General features: G+C 44.9%; 1 protein-coding gene across 3 annotated transcripts; it reads left to right on the forward strand.

Moving 5' to 3' along the window:
- The first annotated feature begins 373 nt into the window (after positions 1-373).
- LOC112547557 (protein mono-ADP-ribosyltransferase TIPARP-like) lies at positions 374-17,196 on the forward strand. 3 transcript variants are annotated; one of them, XM_075913242.2, is made up of 7 exons: positions 374-833; positions 2,056-4,427; positions 10,091-10,473; positions 12,495-12,666; positions 12,855-13,042; positions 14,805-15,077; positions 15,914-17,196. In XM_075913242.2, the coding sequence occupies exons 3-7, from the start codon at positions 10,178-10,180 to the stop codon at positions 16,353-16,355; spliced, it is 1,371 nt and encodes a 456-aa protein (XP_075769357.2). In that variant the 5' UTR covers positions 374-833; positions 2,056-4,427; positions 10,091-10,177; the 3' UTR covers positions 16,356-17,196. The 3 variants fall into 3 exon arrangements, with proteins under 3 accessions (XP_075769357.2, XP_075769358.2, XP_025045848.3); XM_075913243.2 differs by having other exon boundaries at positions 2,056-2,166; XM_025190063.3 differs by lacking the exons at positions 374-833; positions 2,056-4,427 and adding an exon at positions 7,276-7,454.
- Positions 17,197-23,322: the final 6,126 nt, after the last annotated feature.

Here is a 23,322-nt window from a genome sequence, read left to right on the forward strand (position 1 = left end):
CATTGAAGGTGAGGTAACAAGTAATGGGCTTAATCTGTAGCAAGGGAAATTTAGGTCAGCTATTAGGAAAAACTTTCTATCTATAAGGGTAGTTAAGCTCTGAAATATGCTTCCAAGGGAATTTGTAGACTCCCCATGATTGAGACTCTCCATGATGGAAGCCAAGTGACTAGGCAAGTTCAGGGCCATGAAGTGTCAAGGCTCATTTCAGCAGTTAGGGATTCCCACCAGTTAGAAAAATTAAACGAGTTAAAACAAGTTTTCATTACTTCTTTTGGAATTTTTTCATGTTCTTCCCAATTCCATCCAGTTCCTGAACAAGCATAGAGGATGCCATTTTAAAAAGGCAGTGTGACGGACCCCCGCAGGTCCGCACTAGAGCCGGAGCCGGCGGCACCCCCTTCAGGCTGCCCGGCGGGCCGGCAGGCAGTCCCGGGAGCGGGGGAGAATGGACCCGGGGGGAAACCCCGCCGGAGGAGGGGCGGCTAGCCCCGCGGCGGGGAAGGAGGAGCCAGGAGCGGCCGCAGCCGAAGCACGGGGAGCCCAAACGGCGTGCCGCTCGAGCAGAGCAGCGCAGGTCCAGCGTCGGGGCGGCACGCCCTGGCCGTGACGTCAGGGAGCGCCAGGACGCCCGGGGGGCGGAACTGACGCCCCCGGCATCCCCGCCTGGGCCGCTTGAAAAGCAGCCGGGCGGAGCAGGCAGAGGCGGCACTCGGAGGAGCTGCCGCCACCCCAGCTGCCAGGGGGAGCCCCCCCCCCCGCGTTGGAGGAACACAAGGAGCAAACCCGAACCCCCACGACGGCCGTGGGACGAGACCGACACTTCGGGCGGGGTAAGCAACTATGGGCCCCCCCCCCCCCGACGAGGGGGAGGGTAGCGGGGAGTGGAAGGAGCCCGGGGCGGGGTCCTTCTGGCGCCCGTGGACAGGTGCGTTACGGGGATAGACCCCACCTGTCGTGGGAGGAACGCTTCCCTTGTTCCCCCACTTAGGGCCCCGGGCTGGGACCCGGTGGAGAGGGCGGGCCCGGGTCCCCCACACCCCCTCCCCACCTCGAAGCCCCAACCCACGCATCACCCCCCCCCCCCCGCGGGGGTGAACAATGCAAGGTACAGTAGAGGACAAGAAGGGGGCCTTAGAGCCCCAGGGGCCAAGGCCCTTATCCTCCTTCCGCCCTGGCGAGGACCTTGCCCTCGGACAGGCCGCCGGGGGTGACCCTGTCCCCTCGCCCCTAGCCCCGGACAGACTAGTACCCCGGGGCTGCCAGAGAGGAGGCGGGACAACGAGTCCGCGGATCCCCGGTCCGGACGCGCGGCCGGGTGATCGCACTCGAACCGGGGGCCCCTTTCCGGGGGGCCCTAGACAGCGGGTCCGCTGAACTCCCCACCCCGGGTGGGAGGGGGTGTTCGCACCCACACAAGCCGTCACAGGCAGCCTCCACACAGCATAACTTTACATCCACTGTATGGTGGACACCGTTTTGTGGAATATCAGGTTTCCATCCTACAGTTGAATACACAAGGCATGCACTGCAGGGAAGGGCCAAGGTCAGCAGCAGTCAGTCAGCAATGGCTGCTGGCAAAGTTCTATGAAACTTGTACAAAGGAGAAAATAGAAATTGATAGAGCAGACTGTAGAGAAATTATATGCACAGTAAATAGCCTACTGTTTTCTAAAACAAGAAATCTATTTCAATTTTTAAGATACTTTAAAACATAATATCCATACTACTGTTTCCTCTTCATTAACACTCCTACTTCTTTTCCTGCTTTGAAGTGTATCCTTGAAAATAGCTTTTTTTATATGCTTCTCTCTGATATGTTCTTCTGTTTGTATCATAGATACTCTCATCAACCACTGTTTTGCAAAGCAATATTCATTTCAAAAGCCTAAGGCACAGATTGAAGTTTCCATACAGGTTACTATATAAAGCTCAGTTTGTAATATTGTAAGTCTCCATAATGGCAAAACAGAAGCGAGGAAAAATAAAGAGGATATCACATATACCAAGGCAGGGGATGGCAGCGATCACTATTATCTGTGTTTTTCTCACCAGTGCTACCCCACAGCAGAGACCAAGCCAGAAAGAATTCCCACTGCAAGTGGAGAACCAAATATACAAGGCATAAAAGGGTGCAACTGAATTGTCCATGACAGAACTGAGTTGGTGGGTGAAACTCTTCATCAGGATGTTAAGTTTAGTGCAAAATTAGTTGAATTCATTCAAGTAGCACAAGGGACTGTGCAACAAAACCAGAAATGATAAGAAACGGAAGGCCAAAACCAAAACTGGAATGAGTTGTTTCAGAAAAGCAGGAAAAGAGCCAAAATGGTAGTTCAGGGAAGCAGAGTGTAAATCTGAATGGATGTGTGGAAACAAATAAGCCATACTGCTAGCCCTGCCTACTTTTCTCAACAAAAAGAATGTATGGAATTTTTTGACTACTGGTAATTGCCAGAATGAATGTATTTGGTTTATTAATCACTGTGTGTATTCTTAGAAAAGAAAACAAACATATTTTCATCTAATCTAAAAAGTTAGTGGATGCCCTATTAAAAATGTCACTGCCCATCATTGTATAAAACAAAATATATTATCCTGAGCCCTGTGGATATTATGAAGGGCTCAGATGTGGCAGAAAGATGACCTAACCCAGAGCATGGAATGACTGATGAAGAGATGGATCTAGATGAGCATATGCAGCTTCCAGTGGGGTCACCCAGTGGGGCATGCAACCAGGAACTGTTCTTCACTCCTGAGGTGCCTAGCCAGTTGAGAAAGTGGCAATAAAAATGATATCTTACACAGCATAACCTGTTTCAAAACTATCCTATGCCCAAATATCCCAGGAAATGTTAACTTAGAACTGGAGTCTGATTCTTTCAGCATCCAAGATTGGAAATGATTATCCCAGAAGTGCTGAAAGCAACAGAATCTCCCTTTGAGATGTCCGAAGGCGGCCTCCAGCACAATACAGGCCCTGCTGAGCCTGGCATTCGGATGTTACTTGGTAGGGTCAAGGTGTCCGGTGTCGGGCTTCATGAGCTAGGGAACAGATGGTAAGCTGTGTTCCCTACAACAGAGACAGGCACGTCCATGTTCCTTACCCTGCTGGTGTGATCGGGGTAAAAGGTGCATGACCACGGCCCCAACAGTTGATCTTCCCATGCCAAACTGGTTCCTGACGGATCGGTAGCTGTCCAAAGTGGTGAGCTTCCACAAGCGATGGCTACATTCTTCTGGAGAGGGATGGCGGGTCTCATCTAAGTGTCTCATCACTGGAGAGGAGAGCCGCTCACATACCTCCAGAAATGTGTCCTTCCGCATGAGGAAGTTCTGAAGCCACTGCTGATCATCTTACCACTCCAGGACAATCCGGTCCCACCAGTTGGAGCTGGTGTCTGGTCACCAGAAGCGGTGGCGCACAGTGTGCAGGGGAGGCCGGGTGAGGTTGTGAATGAGCAGCATCCAAAAAGCAGAGAGGAATTGCCTCACAAAGAGCTGGGGGTCCTGTTCCTGCAGGGCCTGGAAGGCAGCCCACAGAAACTGCAGCAGGAAGTGCACTAAGACATATAAGAGCCATTGACTGCTGGGAGGCAGGTCCAGGTCCGTGGCTAAAGAGCTGAAGTGTCTGCAAGGGCAACCACAGCAGGCAGAGCAAAGGCTTTTCTGTCCCTCAATGAGGTAGGCAAAGGAGGAGAGCCAGAGACACGGCTGTACAGGGGGGTCCTTTTAAGTACGAGCCTCAGATAACCTTTGGCAGCAGCTTCAGGAAGTGACTGCTGTCCTGATGCCCTGCCTGAAGTGCTTCCAGGTGGCTTTAAATGCAATTCACTCTATTTTGAAATAGCTCAGTGCTATTTTGATGGGCATTTGCTGTGTAGACGCGCTATTTCAAAATATAAATTCTGAAATAGCTTATTTCGGAAGAAGTGTGAAGTGTAGACGTGCCCTTAGATGGCTAAAGAGGAGACTGAGCCAGAGACTGTTGGGAAGTAGTCTGACCTTAGATTCCAGGGGAAAAGAGGTCTGGAATTAGATATGCTTACCTAAATCATATAAGGAAGACAGAGAGGCATACACAGTGTTTTATGATTTTAAAAATCCTTTCCTCGTGTTTTGCTAGATTCTACCAGTGATATTGAACAGTACGTTGTTTTAAGAAAACTATTTGGGTAATTATTTTTCACATCTCTCAAAGAGAAGAACAATAGCTACTGAGAATAGTTGCACGTATTAAGAAATCACAATTGATATTCAGGGTACTGTAGTACTGGATCTGGTCAGAGAGTGGGAAAATCTCAGGATTCTGCTGCAGAGACTGATGACCTGAAAGGCTACACTCAGAAGAGACCAGAAAAGGGAAAGGAAAAGCAGCCAGCCCTCAGCTTTGGCAAGGATCTTAACAAAGAATTGACAAAGCAAAGGTAAATTCCTTCAGAAAGAAAATGACAGTACTCTAGATTAATCTGCATTATATCTCTTTCAGCTATTTCTTATGGCTTTACTGATAGGTATGAATCATCAGGAATCATTTTTCTCAATTCGACTTATATAATTGCATTACATAGCCTACCTGGAGTAATTCATACAAGAATTCACTATATATTATCTCCTCTAAGTTGTTCACATTTAAACTAGGTCATGCAAACAATTTTCATATATGCAGTTGTACTGTTTAGTCCAAACCAACACCCTACAGAATGCTGATAGTTATAATTTAATGTCACTGTAAAATTAGGAAGCCCAATTCTGTCCTCTGCTTTGCATACAAAGTTCCCATCTACGTTAATTGGAACCCCACCCCCTGCAAGTTCATGCCAGAGGAGAATTTAGTCAGGGAAAGCTGATACAAATTCTGAACACTGAAATAAAAATGTCAGCATCACTCATAGGAAATGAGCTCAGAATTACACCTTAATACCAGGCAGTCTGTATCAATAATTTTCATTTTTAAGAAAGTGATTCCTATAAAGTATAAATTCTATCATACCAATAATGATAAAAATAGTTTTGAAATAAAAACATTTGGATGAGTAGGTTCCCCTAGTCATTTAGATAATCTTTTAGGGTATTGAATACATTTTATTATATCTATAGAAAATGGGAGTCTAACTTTCAGTATCTCTAATATGCTAATATCCTCCCTTGGGCCTTGGCCAGCAAACACTTAGTTACGTCTACACAGCTTCCTTCTTCTGCAAAAGTGCCACACAGCTCTGGCACAGGGCAGCTTGGCCACCCCACAGCTAAGCCATGGAGTGGTGGGGAGGAAGTTATTTCTAATATGTTTGTGCCCTGACCCTGCAGGTTCCACAGCAAAGACTTAGCACCCTTTTCATATGTTACCCCTGTCTCAGATCCTTCCCCCATGAAGTGTGGGGCTTCTCGGTCCCCTAAGTATCCTCCCCTGCTGAGCCACCTGTCTGGCTGAGTTTGCTGAAGCCCCTGCAGTCAGGTTCCATCAGCCCTGGTGCACAAAGCAGCCATAGCGATTAACCCTTTCCTGCCTGCACTGTAGTCTGGGGATAGCTAGCAGAAGCTTGGAGGTATTAGCTATCTTTCTATGGGCAGGAAGAAACAGATACTCCCAGCCACAGGAGAGTGGGGCAGGGGAAGTAGGAAGAGAAGGGAGGGAGGAAAGACATGAACTCTGCAAAAACAGGGGCCAAATCACCCCCCCCCCCCCCCCCCCCGTGGCTGGAAGCAGCTCATGTCCCTTCCCTCCTGCACAGCACTGAAAGGCTGTTGCTGGCGATGTTCTGGTGTGAACCCTCCCAGAAATCTGAGGAGAGGGCTCCCATACCCTGCATGTCCCCCACATGTTGCCTTGAAGATGCAGCTCCAAGACCCAGGAGAGATGGGTCTGTACTGAGGCACTGGGCAAGGAAGGTTGGGTTAGGTCAGCTGACCACCCCCATCCTCATATGAGAGAGGTGTATAGGAATGTGTGTATCACCTCTCCCTGTGCAGACCTTAATGATAAGAAGGTAAATTAAAAGACTCCAGCTATACAGTATTTCTTTTTAACAGGGACTCAGTCATTTGATGTTAATTTGAGTATTTGTACTGCATAGTTCTGCCTGCCACTGAACTTGCTTGAATATGAATAATTTTGCCGGGTGCCCCAGTATTCAGCATAGGGAAATATGGTCTTCCTATTCACGTGTTTAAGTATTTGTGAGCTCTAGGCTTTAATAGGTTGTCTTAGCATTGTCTAATAGTTCTCATAGTTAAAGTATAGCCAAATAATATTTAATATTTAACTCTCCCTGCTGCAGCTCAAGTTTAAGTACTTCTTGTTCTGTCCTCCTGGTGATGGTAATTGATCTCTGTATCCTTCCCAGAATGGCAGCTGTGTGTGGCAGCCAATTTCCCCTTGTCCTGCACTTTATGCAGCTATTTAAATCAGTGTGAGATGGGTATGAATCTCTATCATTCTGACTTGGTAGCAGTTTATACCGATGTAAATATTGACACCCAGGGCAGGGTAAGCGAGAATGCTCTAATCCTGATACTGCCATTTGGGCTTTGTCTACACTGGCAAATTTTGTTGAGGAGAAATGCCTTTTGTTGAGAAAACTGCATGAGCGGTCACATTGCAACATGATTTTTGTTGTGAAAAAAATGGTTATTTTTGCTGACAATAAAAAACCTTGCAGTTCCATGAGGGATTTTGTCTTTTCCCCTCCTGTGTTGTTGACAAACATGCAGGCATTTTGACACCTCGAGGCATTTTATTGCTGATTCAGGCCTCCAGGAGGTGGCTCACAATTCCTGATCATCCCCTCTAATCGGTAGTTTGAACACTGCTGTCCTGCAGCTCAGTGATCAGCTACCTGCCCCTTCCTCTTGTAAATCCCACAACATTTAAATAACTTTTCCTGCAACCTGAGCACCTAGACCTACTCCACAGGCTGGGAGCCCGGAAATGTGCTAGGCCAGTTTGCCATACCTATCCTGTGTGCGTGTGAGACCATGGTCGTGCATTCATTCATGCTTGACTCCCCCAATGCCAGCTAGCTCCAAAAGTAAATGATTGGGGTTAAATTGGGGGAGGTATTGATATCCCAATAAGGCCAAGCTACACTGAGACTGGATTCCCCTTTCCATCCAAAAGGTGGGGGTCCCTACAGGCTCAATATCTGTTGTGGGGATAGTATTTGTGAGTATGCGGGGGCAGGTGCAGCTCATGATTCTAGCTCTCCATGGTGGAGGCAGCATCTGGCCCTTGCAGGAGAGCCAGTGGGAGTGTTGTGGGACAGCCTGGAATGCTGTGGATGGCAGTTTAACTGACAGATGGGAATGGCAGTTTAACTGACAGATGGGGATGCCTTGTGTACCCCATGCACAGGCAGCAAGAGGAGTGAGCGTGACTGGAACTGGCACACACGTCACTCCTCCACACAAGCTTAGAAGGAGACTCTACCAGGCTGGAAATTACCCGTTAATTGGTGGGCAACCTGCTAGCAAAGGGCTTAGTGGGTTCTTGTCATTTGCTGAGGTTGGAGTTGCATTACCCAGGCTGCTGATGTGGGGAGTGGATCTTTGGGAAAATGGGACCAAGGGTTGAGCAGCAGTGAGGGAAGAGCCAAGACTAAGGAGGAGTCAGGCTGGGGGCTACCTTACTGGATATTTCTGAGAACAGAAGGGTGAGCATGGCCAGAGCTGATGTACACATCACTCCCGCACCCAGCACAGCCCACTATTAACATCTTGACATGGTATAGAGGAGCCGGTTCTCTGTTGACTTAAATCAGTGCAGCTCACTGGCCCACCCGAGACAGAAAACATCAAGATATCCTAAGATTAACTCCCCTTTTTGCTCCTGCTGTGGAAGGACTCCCATCCCTGCAGGGCAGATCTGAGGGAACTGGGATCAAGCTCAGGCAAGAGGCTTCCACTGAGGTCCGGTCTACAACTAAAACATAGGATGACCTAGCTATGCTGTTTGGAGGTGTGAAAAATCTACGCCATGAGAAACACAATTAAACCAACCTCCGGCCTGGTGTAGACACTGCAAGACTGACAGAAGAATTGTTTCCATCAGCCTCGCTACTACCCTTCAGGGGAATGGATTTACCACAATGATAGAAAAAAACTTTTCCATTGCTGTAGCAAATGCCAGCATTACAGCGCATTGCTGTGGCACCATAGCTGTGTTGCTGTAGCACTTGTAGTGTAGATTTACCCTGAAAGACCAGTGTGTATTTGGAGCCTCAGCAAGAAACCTATGTGTGCACAGTACAGCCTAGAAAGGCTCTCATTGCAAAAGCAGTTTTGGAGGTATCTGTGGGGGTCACTTGTAACCTGACTCTATAAGCCACTACCATCCGGGTGGGTGCCCTATTACATATATAAAATAAAGGGACAGGTTGTAGTCAAATACAATCAAATAGTCATTAATTGTGGGTGGTGTGTATGTGAGAATCCCAGGGAGAGAGGGAGGAATCCTACAGAAATAGCATTACAAACCTGGAAGTGAATCCTAAGAGTGAGGTCCTGCTGAGGGAGCAGAATGGATGGTGGAGGGATGAAACCCTGAAAAATGGGATCCCATTGGGTGATCAATGTAAAGTTCATGGAAAGTGATGGAAACAGCATGCATGTATAACACGCCAATGGATCTGGGTCATCAACAGGTAGGATTGAGCCTGGGACCTTAGAGGCTAAAGTCATGAGCCAAAAGCCTGCTTTGAGCAGGGGGCTGGACTCAATGACCTCCTGAGGTCTCTTCCAACCCTAGGATTCTATGATTCTAAAAACCAATAGCCTCTTAGCTAAGGCTGTAGAGCAGACTTCACTCGCCGATCTTAGTGTCTCTAGGGGTATGTCTACACTACCACCCTAGTTCGAACTAGGGTGGTTAATGTAGTCATACGAACTTGCAAATGAAGCCTGGGATTTGAATTTCCCGGGCTTCATTTGCATGTTGCCGGGCGCCACCATTTTTAAATGTCCACTAGTGCGGACTCCGTGCCCGCGGCTACACGCGGCACGAACTAGGTAGTTCAGACTAGGCTTTCTAGTCCGAACTATCTGTATACCTCGTTCCATGAGGCGTACAGGTAGTTCGGAATAGGAAGCCTAGTCCAAACTACCTAGTTCGTGCCCCGTGTAGCCGCGGGCACGGAGTCCGCACTAGCGGACATTTAAAAATGGCGGCGCCCGGCACATGCAAATGAAGCCCGGGAAATTCAAATCCCAGGCTTCATTTGCAAGTTCGTATGACTACATTAACCACCCTAGTTCGAACTAGGGTGGTAGTGTAGACATACCCTAGGTTACAAAAGTTAGCCTGCAAGGGTGAATCATAAATGGGAGGTGGTCCCATTAGGGGAAAGCCACAGAAAGGGAATATAGTTTTTTAGGACTATGTAGTGTGCTGTGAGGTTAAAGTCCAGGAAAAGGGGCTTCCATCAGGAAAGAAGTGGTTCTAGGGATCACCTTTTTGCTCTGTGTTTTGTGCAGCACCTAGCATAAACAGAGTTCTGGTCCATGTTTAGACTCCTACATGCTATGGTAATATAAGTAAAAATAAATAAATTTGAGTAGAGAAATGTGAATGCTGGAGGGTGGGGGGTGGATTGCTCAAGAGAAAATGGTGTTTCATCTTCAGGAAGAGTTTGTGTGATAGGAAAGTGGGCTTTTAGAGCATGTCTACACTAGAGGGTTATTTCAAAATAATTTCCCTTATTTTGAAATAACAAGGTGAGCGTCCACACTACCAAGCCTATTATTTTGAAATATTCCTGCTTGTGATGTGAAAAGGAATAGCATTATTTTGAAATTGTTATTTTGGGAGTTATAACTTATTTTGAAATAACTCTCTAGTGTAGACACACCCTTTCTGGGCTAGCAGTGCATGTTTGTGTGCAGGTGTGTGAATGAAGTCCAGCTGAGAGAATGCAGCATTTGAACTGTAGTTAATTCAGGAGATGTCTGGGGAAGGGGTTTATGGGTAAATTGTGTATGTTATGGGGAGGGGGAGAGGAAAGGATGGAATAGGATGAGAGCATTGAAGCCCAGGGTATTACATCAGAATTTTTCACCATTTATTCAGCTTCACTTTCTTTGTTTCTTCCAAAAGGTTCTGCTCCAATTGCTCTTGGACCCCAACTTCCTCAGCCAATGTGAAGCCACTTCCACTGAACTCACTTCATTGCGTGTCCACAAAATGCAACACAGTGATAATTCCAAAACACATTTGGTGGCTCCAGAACAGCTCAAGGATGAGAATAAGATCCAATTTCATATCCACCAGGCAAAAGGAATCATGATCTGTGACCAATTCCTTCTGGGTCTTTGCCAAGAAGGGGAGACATGCCAGTGTCACCACACACGCTATCCTTACCACTGGCAGGTGATGCGGAAGAAGAAAGGAGTGTGGCAGAGCGTGAGTGAATCGGCTCAGCATCATCTGGAGAAACTTTACAGCATCATAAATCACTCACTGGTTACACTTGTGGAAAAGTAAGTGATGGAAAAACTGCAGACCCAACTTCTCCCCTAAGGCTCTCTCAGCTGCTCTACCCCCATCCTCCAACTGAAAGTGCTTAGCAATATTAGGGAGACCATAACTATGCCAATCAGTCTTTCCCAGCAAGAGATACAATGTGGTACAGGACAACTGTCTGTAGACTCAGACTATGTCTACACAACAGCTACAATTGCAGTTTTGTAACTGGTTAATGGCATGCTGCTTTTAATCTGTTACAGTGTGGACAGTTTGGATTGTATCCACGCAACAGCTTTTCTGCCACCACAACAGTGATTTTGCCTCAGTAAATAATGTTTTTCCTAGTCTTGTTTTTGTGAGCCTGTTCTGGGAAATTACACCATAGTGCCCACAAACTGCACATATTTTCTGAGTAGGATTATCAGAATTTTTATACAAATCCCATAATCCTACTTCAAGGGCAATGTCATTTTCCATCATGGAAACCAATCAGGTACTTCAGTGTGATGTGTCCTCCAGCTTCTGGAGACTGCTGCTTGGCAGTCTGAAAGAAAAGAAATGATAAAATACAGAACACTCTGAGGTGGTTCCTGAAAAGGAGGCGGAGCTAAATTAATAACATACATTACTTTGTGGTTTAGGAACAATGAGCTAGAACAATGATTGTCAGGAAAATTCTCCATGATCTCAAACAAAGATTTTTAAAAAGTTACAAACCAAGACATCGTTTGTTTCCTGGCCAGTTCATGAGATTCCAGTAAGACTGCAGCAGCAACGTGCTGACTCCATTACCTAAATAAGCTATATACACTAACTCATCATTTTAACTTTTTTTTAAAGTGCAGCTTGTTTGTAGTATTATGGAGAGATAGGACCAAGGAGACAGCAGTATCAAAGGGGCACATCCATCCTGAACACTCACTTTGGGTAAATATAGACTGCAGCTGGAGAGAAAAAATGTTTTTGTGTCAGGCACATTGGGGTGCATTTTCCATGCTCACATGAGGAATGTTCTGCCAGCACAATAACAACTCCACTGAGCATGCACCAGGAGTGATGAATATGTTACTGCCCATACCATCAGTCAACTCATACCACACATTGTGTTTACAAATAGGAAATATTAAGGGTGTAAACCATACCTGAATCATGCAATCCTCACTCCATGTTCCCTGTCCTTGAATAGTACCTATACTTTGTTTTTTTGGCTGTCCACAAGATTCACTGATACTCTGGTGTCCCGTTAGGAGCACTCACACACATTTGCCACAAACTAGATTGACACTTTCAGGAATTTTTCCCACCAGTACATGTCAGTCTGTCACATACCTACCACTCCCAGTAAGATGATCAAAGATTTACTACTACATCTTCTCACTGAGTTTTGCTGAATTCAAAGAGGTCAAGATGCTGTCCTCGTTCCAATAACTAGAAATCCCTGGTCCAAACTAGGAATCAAAACCCAGCTCTGAACTTCTCCACAAAAGGAAAGTTATAGGTGCTCTGAGATATTAAGTGATATGAATCACTAATTCAGGAATCTGAACTCATGAGTCTAACAATAGTGTGAATGCTATGTCCAGTAAAACAAATTATAGACATTTTTAAATCAGCCTGTTTTCAACTGACATAGGCTAATCATGAGCTAATCATGTCTGCAATGTAAGGTACATAGAGTAATACCTTTATCACCCAGGAAGTGTCCTGTTAGACATTAAATACACAGTTATAGGAACAGGGATGACCACTTTTGACAGTGACTGGCACTTTTAGAGGGCTGGTCCATACAGCAAAACTAACATGAATCTAACTATAGGTTGAATCTCTCTAGTTCTGGACTCTCTGGTCTGGCAATGTCTGTGGTCCGACAGGACCATGGATGTTGCTGGACCGGAGAGCCTCTGGACCAGAGAGCTACTGCTTGGGGCAGCGGAATTGCTGTGGGGGAAGGTGCAAGAGTGATGACGCTCACTCATGCTCCTACATAGGCTTCTCTTAGCAGGAGAACCTCTTGCAAGTTCTGTTTCTTTCACAGGGATGGTTCAAAAGGCAAAGTCAACCTAAATACCATGGAACTGCTCTCCTTTGGTCCTTATGGCGACATACGGCGTCTCTCCAACACCCATGATCCACTGCAGAACCCACATCTCCACACAGAGTGGCACGTGTATTGGCTTGATGAAACCAATTGGAAGGAATATGAGGAGGTCAGGCAAGAATGAAGCAAAGGTGTCTCAAGACTGAGTTGGGGGTTGCAATGTGGGAAGTAGTGTCTCTGAGATGGAACCCAATAGGCTTATGTTATTATAGACAAAGCATCAGAAGGTGACCAGACCTTCTTCCTTATCGTGTTCTGATTCCATCTCTTCTGCCCCTCATTTCTCTCTCTGTATAGCCAATTTCCCAAGAAATCATTAATGCCTTTGAGAGTGGCTTACAGAACTACAGCTTCAGTTGCGAAGACCAACAGTACGCTCTGGATTTGAAGAACCTTATTCAAATTAACTTAACCACAGAACAAAAGTTATCCATTCAGCGCCGACCTGCCTACCACACACCTATCTACATGGTACCACATCTACGGTAAGCAACTCCACCTGCAATACTCCTCTATATTTAAATTGATTAACACTTTGTATAATAAAGGATTATTGTGATTTTTTATAAGAAGTTCTCACACATTCATTGCTTTCAATAGTTTTTTATATAAAACAGGAAGAAAGTCGTGAGCTAAATAAGTTCCTTTCTTCCCCTCCTGAAATTTCCATTTAGGTTTAGCTGGTTTACAAACTGTTTTCCACTTCTCTCTCTCACTTGAATGGGGGTTCCAAAGAGGATGAAGAGAGGCTGTTCTCACTAATGGCAGATGACAAAGCAAGGAGTAATGGTCTCAACTTGCAGTGGGGGAGGCCTAGGAAATATTAGGAAAAACTATTTTACTAGGAAGGTGGTGAGGCACTAGAATGGGTTGCCTCGGCAGGTGGTGGAATCTCCATCTCTAGAGGTTTTTAAATCTCGGCTTGACAAAGTCCTGGCTGGGATGATTTAGTTGGGATTGGCCCTGCTTTGAGCAGAGGGTTGGACTAGATGGCCTCCTGAGGTCTCTTCTAATCCTAATCTTCTATGATTCACTTGCCTTCCTAAGAAAAATGTTGGCAGTATGCCAGGGTAACACCAGAAACATTCTAAGGACAGGCCCATGCCACTGACAAAGCATCATCATCACAAGCTCCTCTGGAAGTTACTGGAATAGCATGAGGTGGGAAGAAAGTAGGCTTCCCTCACTACCTCATGTCTCCTTGGATTCATATACTTGAATGACAGTATATGAATGGTCATTAATGAAGGAATTAGGGTGACAATGATTCTCCTAGTGGCTAGAGCACTCACCTTGGATGTGGAAGCCTAAAATCAAGTTCCTGCTCCAATGACTAATCTGTTATACAAAGTGGAAAAACTTCAACAAAAGAGCTTGAGAGAGATCTGTCCTGGAATACCTACAGAGCAGTTGTTGGTGTGCTCACCTCCAGTGAGAGAGACTCAATTCCAAATCCCTTCTCCACTTCTGGCAAACCCAGTGTCCCGTCTCTGGGCTAAAAGTGATAAGGTATGACAGTGTATTGTTGTGGCAAATCTCGCCCACTGGAAATGTCCATAAAAACAAAACATTTTGGGTCAAACAAGATATGTAATTGAACCCAAAACAGATCTTTTTAATTCACACATTTTTTTTACATTTTTTAGATTTGGATTATATAAATTGGTTAGGTTTCATTTAGATCTGGAAAGATGTGGGAGAACTGCCAGCAAACTGAAAAATCAGTTTTTTGCCCAGTTCTAGTTGCAAAGTCATGAATTTGAAATTTAGGAAAGGCCAGATTTAGAGTTACAACCTTAATTCAACCTCTTTGTGCATACGCATTGGGATCAACTTATTTATTTAGCTTTTTATTATGGCAGTTTTTATGTGATCACATGCTATTTTTCCCTTAGGAATGCATGTCACTCAGTTTGAATACACCAATTAGAGTTGTAGATCAACTGTAAGTCTGTATTTCCTTATTTTCAGGTGTCTGATTTTGCAACTTAAATAACTTTATTTGTATAAGCTATTATCATTTATAATATAGTAATACCCAGTTTAAGACTTGGTGTTCTGTGCTAGGCACTCTACAAACACAATAAGACACAGTTTTTGCCTCGAAGATCTTACAGTCTAAAATAAAATAAGGCAGAATGTGTGGGAATGGGATGGGAAGATGAAGATAACCTCAACATATTCTTACACAGACTAGATTTGTGCACAGTTCAGATAAAACAAATTTTTGTCCTATTCTCTTCTTAGGACACTCCCAAGTGGCTTTAGAGGACATCTCAATCCTCATGCCGCCAACATTCCTGGGGAGGACCCTACTGATGGGTATTATGGCCCATATCCTGCATCCTGGATTTCTTGCCCCTCAGAAGGACCCATATATGTGCAATGTGAAATAGCACCATCAGAAGCAGTGTACCGCACTGTTTACACTCTCTTCCACAAATCTCTCTCAGAGGATACGTTTCTGGTGTTGGGAATTTACAGGATCAGGCAGCAGTATCTTTGGCAAAAATACAGCAGGTAATAAAAGGAATGCAGAGCTGGTGCCAGGCATAAATAGACTAAGCAATTGCTTAGGACTCCATGTAGCTCAATGTACTTCCCTGTTAACAGTATGCCCTGGGAAGGGTCAAAATATACTTGTTTGGGGCCCCCCAATGGGCTATCACTGGCACTGAAGGAATACCCGAGGTTAGAATGTACCATGGGATCTAGGCTGGGAATAGTGCACTGAAGATCCTGCTGTCCTCAGAATCTTGGAAACTGAATCTCAGATGCACTAGTACCCTAGAATGAAGATCCCACTATAATGACTGGCAGACCAGAGATCTTAACCAGTAATGAACTGAATATAGATCTTACTGTGCTAGAGTGAACATGTTTGTCAATGGGGAAATTTTAATGCATAAATGAGTGCAAAAGGGTTGGGTTTTTGGTTTTTTTCTGGATGGGTGGATCTTTGAACTCGGGTGGAGGAGAATGTATGCGCATCAGTGTCCAGACACTGATATGGGTGTGATTAGTTGTGTGTGGTGTCTTGTGCATGTGACATGCATCTGACGAAGTGGGTCTTTGCCCACGAAAGCTTATGCTCCTACACTTCAGTTAGTCTATAAGGTGCCACAGGACTCCTCGCCACTTTTGCAGATTCAGACTAACACGGCTACCCCTCAGATACACGTACAATAGGTAACTAAACCCTTAGAATTCAGGATTGAGTATTTTAGATAACTAGGGAAGAATGAGGCCATAAGGGTAGGAGTAGGTCTCCAATTCTCTCCTGCAGCTCTTTAGCAAATGTTCTCTCACTGCAGTAATTCTAACTGTCCCATTCCTGTGTTCTTTTCTCTGCTCAGTCAGAAGGAAATAATGTCCCGAGGACTCTCAACAGAAGAGACAAAACAGCTAGAACAGCATCTCTTCCATGGCACCTCAGCAGAAAGCAAGAATGCCATCTGCCAGATGGGCTTTGACCCTCGTCTCTCAGGACAGCATCTTGCTGCTTTTGGCAAAGGCAGCTATTTTGCCAAGAATTCCCAGTATGCAAATGGATTTTGTTCAGCATGCAAGGCTGGGCTGCGTTATATGTTTCTGGCAAAGGTCTTGGTGGGAAAGTCTGCTGTAGGGAATGCGGATTATTGTGAACCCCCAGTGATAAGTTCTAGTGGCCCACCCTTTGATTCATGTGTTGATTCCACTTCTAGCATCTATGTGATCTTTAACAGTAGCCAATCTTACCCATACTTTCTGATCCGCTATAAACTGCTATCCGACCCTGTTATGCTGGATGATTCATAATTAGAGTGGGACAAAACAACTGCATCTTTTTTTTTTCTCCACTGAAAAAATGTAGATTTATGTCAACTGAAAGAATTTGCAAATTCAGGTAAATTTCTGTGAATTATTTCAGGAAAATTTTTTTTCAGGAGCAACAGAATAGTTGTATTTTTGGAGTGAAACATTTCAACTTTTCGTTTTGGAAAGATATTTCCCTGCAATGGTGTTTAAAAACACTAAAAGCCCCTCAAAATCCAAATGAAACTTGGACATTTTGGTTCATGGAAAATTTCAAAATATTTCTGTTTCAGGTCGACCCAAAACAATCCCCTCCCCCCACCCCCATTTGTTTTGTTTGGCTACTGAAAAAAAATCAGTTATTCATGCTCTTTTCATAAAATATTTGATATAAAGAACAACCCTTATGGTGATTTTGCTGATCGGGGCACCCTCACAAGGGGTTTAGGGATCTGTTTAGTGCCCTCCACATTCCTCCAATCCCAATAAAACATCCTCCTTCTGAAACGTTCAATAAAATATCCCATGGCATATCCAGCAAGAGTTTGCTATTAGTGCACATGACCTGTCCAATAGACATTATCAGAGATTCTCCCTTGTTCCTTTTGGAATCCTGACCACCCACTCCCCCCTTTCCTGCCCTGACTTTTACTTCATTTGTGGTGGTTCTTTGGGTACGCAGCAGCTGTTTAAAACAACAGTTTAATTCCCAGCTCTGGTATAGATACATTAGCTAGCCCAATATAAAAATAGCAGCAGAGTTGCTTTGGCACAGGTGACAGCTCAGCCTAGCCATCAAAGTACACACCCAAGAGGCTGTATGGGATTGCATTTGGACTGCTAGGGTATGTCTAGACTACATGACTCCGTCGATGGAGCCATGTAGATGAGTTTACTAGACATAGGAAAATGAAGCAGCGATTTAAATAATCGCTGCTTCTTTTACATCAAAATGGCCGCCGCGCTGTACCGATCAGCTGTTTGGTGGCACAGCAGGGCAGTCTGGATGCGCCGTGGTCGAGAAGGGAAGCCTTTGTCGACCGCTCCAGTATGCCTTGTGAAAGGAGGCTTACCGGAGCGGTCGACAAACACTTCCCTTGTTGACCACGGCACGTCCAGACTGCCCCGCTGTGCCACCAAACAGCTGATCGGCACAGCGTGGCGGCCATTTTGATGTAAATGAAGCAGCGATTATTTAAATCGCCGCTTCATTTTCCTATGTCTAGTAAACTCATCTACATGGCTTCGTCGACGGAGCCATGTAGTCTAGACATACCCCTAGTGTCTGTGTCATCACACCAGGCTGCTATTTTTAGGCACTAGTTCAAGTAGAGTTAGTGCATATATGTCTGTCTGCATAAGAATCATGCCTCCCAGCTACTGTGTAGACATACCCTTTCCTTGTTAGCTATATCCAGATGAGAACATCTGCACAGGATTCACCCCCCCCCCCCCCCCGAACCCATTCAAATGCTGTTTTATTCATGGGCCAGAAGGAGGAACTCTTCTCTCCTGGATTTCTTGTGGGTTTTAAAGAATATCTTTTCCACAATTGCAACATAGGAAGTGTCTGGCTTATAAAATATTATTTCCTTCCTTCCCACATATTCCCCAAAATACTTCCCTCCCCTGAAAAGTCTATTATTACGTACATGTTGTCATATTGCTAAGATTTCCTCCTTCAGTGGTTGTTCTAAAAATACTGCTACTCTGATATTTAGAACTGTTTGACTGTTTTTTGCTTTTAAAACAATTAAATGTAGGATATTTGTTTAAGGAATTGTGCACAAGAGAGACAGAATGAGGGGAGTTCACATACGAGAGATTTCATGGGAGTGGATGTTAAGCAGTTTCCTATATCTAGTGGGTCATGTGGAGAACACAGCCTGGATCTTTGGGGGGTTTTCAGCAGCTGTAGGAACAGGCAGGTCATGACCTGCTCTAGCCAAATGCTCCCTCCCACAATTTCTGGAATTCTCCCTAGCGCTAGTGTCCTCTACCTGAGCCACAAAACCTCTTGCAACTAGCCAGTGCCTGGCTGTTAGGAACTGGCCTGTTTCTGGTGGGATTCTCTGCTCATTTGTGTACACTTTCTAATTGTAAATAATTGTTCACTGAAAGTGTGTATTGTTAGTCTAAACCTTATAATTTGTTAGCCTGGTTTCTTGTATTTAAAATAGCTTTTAAAATAACTTTAGTCTGATACTCAGAATTGTGGTTGACAATCTAAACATTAAAGCAAATTTTAAACAGATAAGAAAAAGGTTGATCTGATAAAAACACTGAGCTCAGCCACAGGTTAATTTGTGTTCTGCCACAGACAGCCTGGGGAAAAAAGCAAAAAAATAGTCGGGGTTTTAATTTTAATTTTTTTGAGTGTATACAATAGTACAAATGCCTAAGATATTTTGGGTTTTTTCAAATGCCCAAACAATTCTCTTTTTCCTGGGGCTTAAGTAGGAGGAATTTTTGCTTAGAAGGAATTATGGATATAGTAGTTGGAAATACGACGAGGAGTCCTGTGGCACCTTATAGACTAACTGAAGTGTAGGAGTATAAGCTTTCATGGGCAAAGACCCACTTCGTCAGATGCATCTGACGAAGTGGGTCTTTGCCCACAAAAGCTTATGCTCCTACACTTCAGTTAGTCTATAAGGTGCCACCGGACTCCTCGTCGCTTTTGCAGATTCAGATTAACACGGCTACCCCTCTGATAGTTGGAAATATAGGCTGTCTGATTTTGCAACTCCTGGTCACTCTGTAGATTAGCTGAAGGCCAACACACCCATCCATGCTCAGCACACCATCCCATCCCTCCAACTCTGTATCTGCTTGAAGCTGGAAGCTCTGTGCCCTCTTCACGGATCAGCCCTCCACCTGTGCCATGAGCCGTGTTTCCTTTTCTGGGGATTAGTGTCACAGTCCAATCATCATGCCACTTCCCCACGGCAAGTGGCAGGGACCTGGAGTTGCCCGCTACTCCGTAAGCACCGAGCAACCACTGACCTTGACTCTGACCTGCAGCTTCTTTTAAGTTTAAGTTTAAATTTAAGTTTCCAGCTAGCTTTTTACCACTTTCTTTGGCAGCTGCCTCATCTCTAGCTGGACCAGAAAGTCTCCTGTAGCCAACAAGGGATATATTATCTCCATAACTATCCTGTTTAATACAAAGTATTTCCATTATTGAATTTCCAGATACATCCCTCCAAAAAAGCTAAAAACATAGAAATATTTCTTATAATTTTAGCTAGTCATTTTCCTGCCAACAAAAAAGACTTTTTCAATCTTGACTGCCAGCTAACTGGGAGGATTTCAAAGTACTTTATAAATTAGCATAGATATTACTATAATATGGACACTAACAACAAAAATGGCAAATTGAAAAAGTAGTGTGCATCTTTTCTGTAATGCTGTATCCACTCCCCTTCAAAATATAGCAACCACCTCTGCCAACAGGCCCCAAGAAATTTAATACACAGGAAACAAGATAATACTTATGCAGTTAACAGCACAGTAATATCCCCTCTCTTTTTAGGGCTTTGTCCCAACTAGTGAAGCTTCCACCCTTTCCTAAGAATCTCACGGTGTGTCTAGACTGCAGGGTTTTGTCGATAAAACTTATACCTGCGTCTACACTACCGCTGAGTTCTGTCGACATCATGTTGACAGAACTTGGCAGTTTTATTCACATAGTAAACCTCATTCTACGAGTAATAATGCCTTTTGTCGACAGAGTTCTGTCCACAGAAGGCGCTATTGCATCTACACTGTCCTTTGCTTCTACATTCTTATTACGACAAAGCGGCTTGCTTTGTCAACAGAACTGGATGTAGTCTAGACGCTCTTTGTCAACAGAAGCTTTGTCGACCAGTATCTGTCAACAAAGCCTCTGTTGACAAAAGACTGTAGTCTAGATGTACACTCACTGATATTTTATCTCAATGTTGCTTTGCAGAATTTCTGTAGTTATTGTCCCAAGTAGCTAATTTTATAAATTATTGTTCCTACCTCTTATTTGTCTTCTTTTAGAAATGTGTACAGTTGGGAATGGGAAACTATGTGGGATTGAGGTCCAGAAACAAGCATTAAAGGAGCAATAGAAGAGCTAGACTGTTTTCAGCCCAGAACAATACTTTAATGTAGGAAAAACGAAAGAGCTCAAGCATATTCACCAAATAGGCTTTCCCAGTCTCCGCTAGCTCTAATTATAGTTGGTGCAGAGAGAATGTACAGTTTTGCCATTGCAAATTAGAAGCCTCTTTTTATTTCTTCCTTGTTGTCAAATGAAAGTATCTGTATTCACAACACAAGAATGTAAACAGCAAAAGTGTATTATATACCCTCTACTACATAGCATTAGCTCCCCATCAAAGTTGAAAATAGCATCAGATTTGTCACAGCAAATGGATTCAGCTGTTCGATTAATATTTTGTTTTTAATTCTAAAGAGATGCTCCTAAATAAAGCCTGGATTTGAATCTTTTTTTCCTCGGGGAAATATTTACAACTATGAAGTTTAAAAAAAAATGTTTAAAATACTTTGCTTATGTTGTACACGATGACAGGCTTTTCTATTTTCCTCCTTGTCCCCTGCTTCAACAGATCTAGCATTTTCTAACTACCCTGCTTGAAAAACTCACAGGCCATTTGACATTGTTAGAAAGTGTTAGGGTATGTCTACACTACAGCGCTAATTCGAACTAACTTAGTTCGAATTAGTTAATTCGAACTAAGCTAATTCGAACTAACGGATCCAGACTAAAAAACTAGTTCGAATTAGTGTTTTGCTAATTCAAACTAGCATGTCCACATTAAGTGGACCCTGAACCGGGGTTAAGGATGGCCGGAAGCAGTGCCGGCAGGGCATCAGATGAGGACTTAGAGCGTGGAGCTGCTGTCTCAGGCTAGCCGAGGGCTGTGCTTAAAGGGACCCGACCCCCACCCTGGACAGACAGTTCTCAAGGGTGCCCCGCTTGCAAAGCAGTCCTGGCTTGGATTGCCCAGACTACGCACACTGGGCACATCACAGCACTCGGCCATCAGACCGGCTGCACTTGCCGCAGGCTGCCATCTGGGGAGAGGGGGTAATTGGGGGGCTGCAGAAGAGGTTCCACCCCCAGAAGCCCACAGAGCCAGTCCAGTCCTCCCCATCGGGGGCTCGTACCCCATTCCTCCCTCACCTCCTTCCACTTACCCCTCCCTAGCCCCCCTTCCTGATGTACAAAATAAAGGACAATTGTGTTAAAAAATAGAATATCTCTTTATTGAACAAAACTGGGGGAGACTGGGAAAAGGAGGTGGGAGAGGGGAAGAGAAAGGCTGGGAGAAGGGAGGGCAACTACAATGATGAGGGGTTTGGAACAGGTCCCAGATGAAGAGAGGCTATAGAGACTGGGACTTTTCAGCTTAGAAAAGAGGAGATGGAGGGGGGATATGATAGAGGTCTATAAAAGCAGGAGTGGGGTGGAGAGGGTGCATACGGAAAAGTTCTTCATTAGTTCCCATAATAGAAGGACTAGAGGACACCAAAGGAAAGGAATGGGTAGCAGGCTTCAAACTAGTAACAGAAAGTTGTTCTTCACAAAGCAAAGAGTCAACCTGTGGAACTCCTTGCTGCAGGAGGCTGTGAAGGCTAGAACTAGAACAGAGTTTAAAGAGAAGTGAGATAAAGTGATGGAGGTTGGGTCCATGGAGTGGTATTAGCCAGGGGGTAGGAGTGGTGTCCCTGCCCAAAGTTTGTGGAAGGCTGGAGAGGGATGGCACGAGACAAATGGCTTGGTCCATCCCCTCCACGGTCCCTAGGGTTGGCCGCTGTCGGCAGACAGGCTACTGGGCTAGATGGACCTTTGGTCTGACCCAGTACGGCCATTGTAAGCTCAGGGCTCAGGGTCGGGGGTCTCAGTGGACCACCTTGATTTTCATGCACACCTGCTCCTGGGTGGCCAGGCTGGCAGCTCTCATGCCCTAGATGGCCACTTTCCTGTGCCTAGTGCGGAGGTCGTGGACGAGGTCCCGGGCAAGCTCCCGGGAGCTGCCAGCCTGGTCCCAGGAAGAGGGGGAGGGCTGGGGGGCATCGGATGGCTGGCTCGAGCCGTGCCAGGTGCAGGGTCTGCTAGCTGGGTGCTGGCAGGCTTGCACCTGGCACGGGCACCGTAGCCAGCCCGTGCCCCTTTAAGGGGTCCGGGGCCGGGAGGGGGGCATAGAGTTTCCCTGGTGTTGGCCAGAGTGGCCACCAGGGAAAGCTGGGGAGGGCTAGCCTCCCACTAGTTCGAATTAAGGGGCTACACACCCCTTAATTCGAACTAGTAAGTTCGAACTAGGCTTAGCCCTCGTAGAATGAGGATTACTTAGTTCGAACTATGCGCTCCGCTAGTTCGAATTAAGTTCAAACTAGCGGAGCGCTAGTGTAGTGCCTATCAAAGTTAATTCGAACGTCCATTAGTTCGAATTAACTTTGTAGTGTAGACATACCCCTAGATAGGTAGAAAAGGGAAGTCTCATCTGAAATAATGATAATTATTAGATTAGCAGGCACTAGCCATAACCTTTTTGAGACCTAAGCAATTATTGGAGTTTCATAAAACACTCTGATATGTTATTCAACCTTATTAGAATATTGAGAGAGACCAAGGAGGGGTAAGGGAAGAGAAGTCATACAGGGCTGGAAAACAGAATGTTCATATTCCTGAACAATCTGGATTATAACTTACTTATTCACTTTTTTATGTTTATTGTTTCTCTTGGAACTGAGAATGCATGGATACTGCCGTGCCTAAAAGGGGAGTGGTGACAAACTGCCATATAATTAGGTTTAGTAGAACTCAATTTTTCTTATTCTTTTGACAGATAATAGCAATGTTTATTTTTAAGCTTTTTTATTTTTCTCAATTTAAATGTTCATAGTTGCAGGAAATTATGGAACAGGAGACTCTCCCACAGTTAATGATAGAAGACATTAAAATTCAAAAAGA

Source organism: Pelodiscus sinensis, chromosome 1, assembly GCF_052426305.1.
Source record: "Pelodiscus sinensis isolate ZL-2025 chromosome 1, ASM5242630v1, whole genome shotgun sequence".
Classification (NCBI taxonomy): Eukaryota; Metazoa; Chordata; order Testudines; family Trionychidae; genus Pelodiscus; species Pelodiscus sinensis.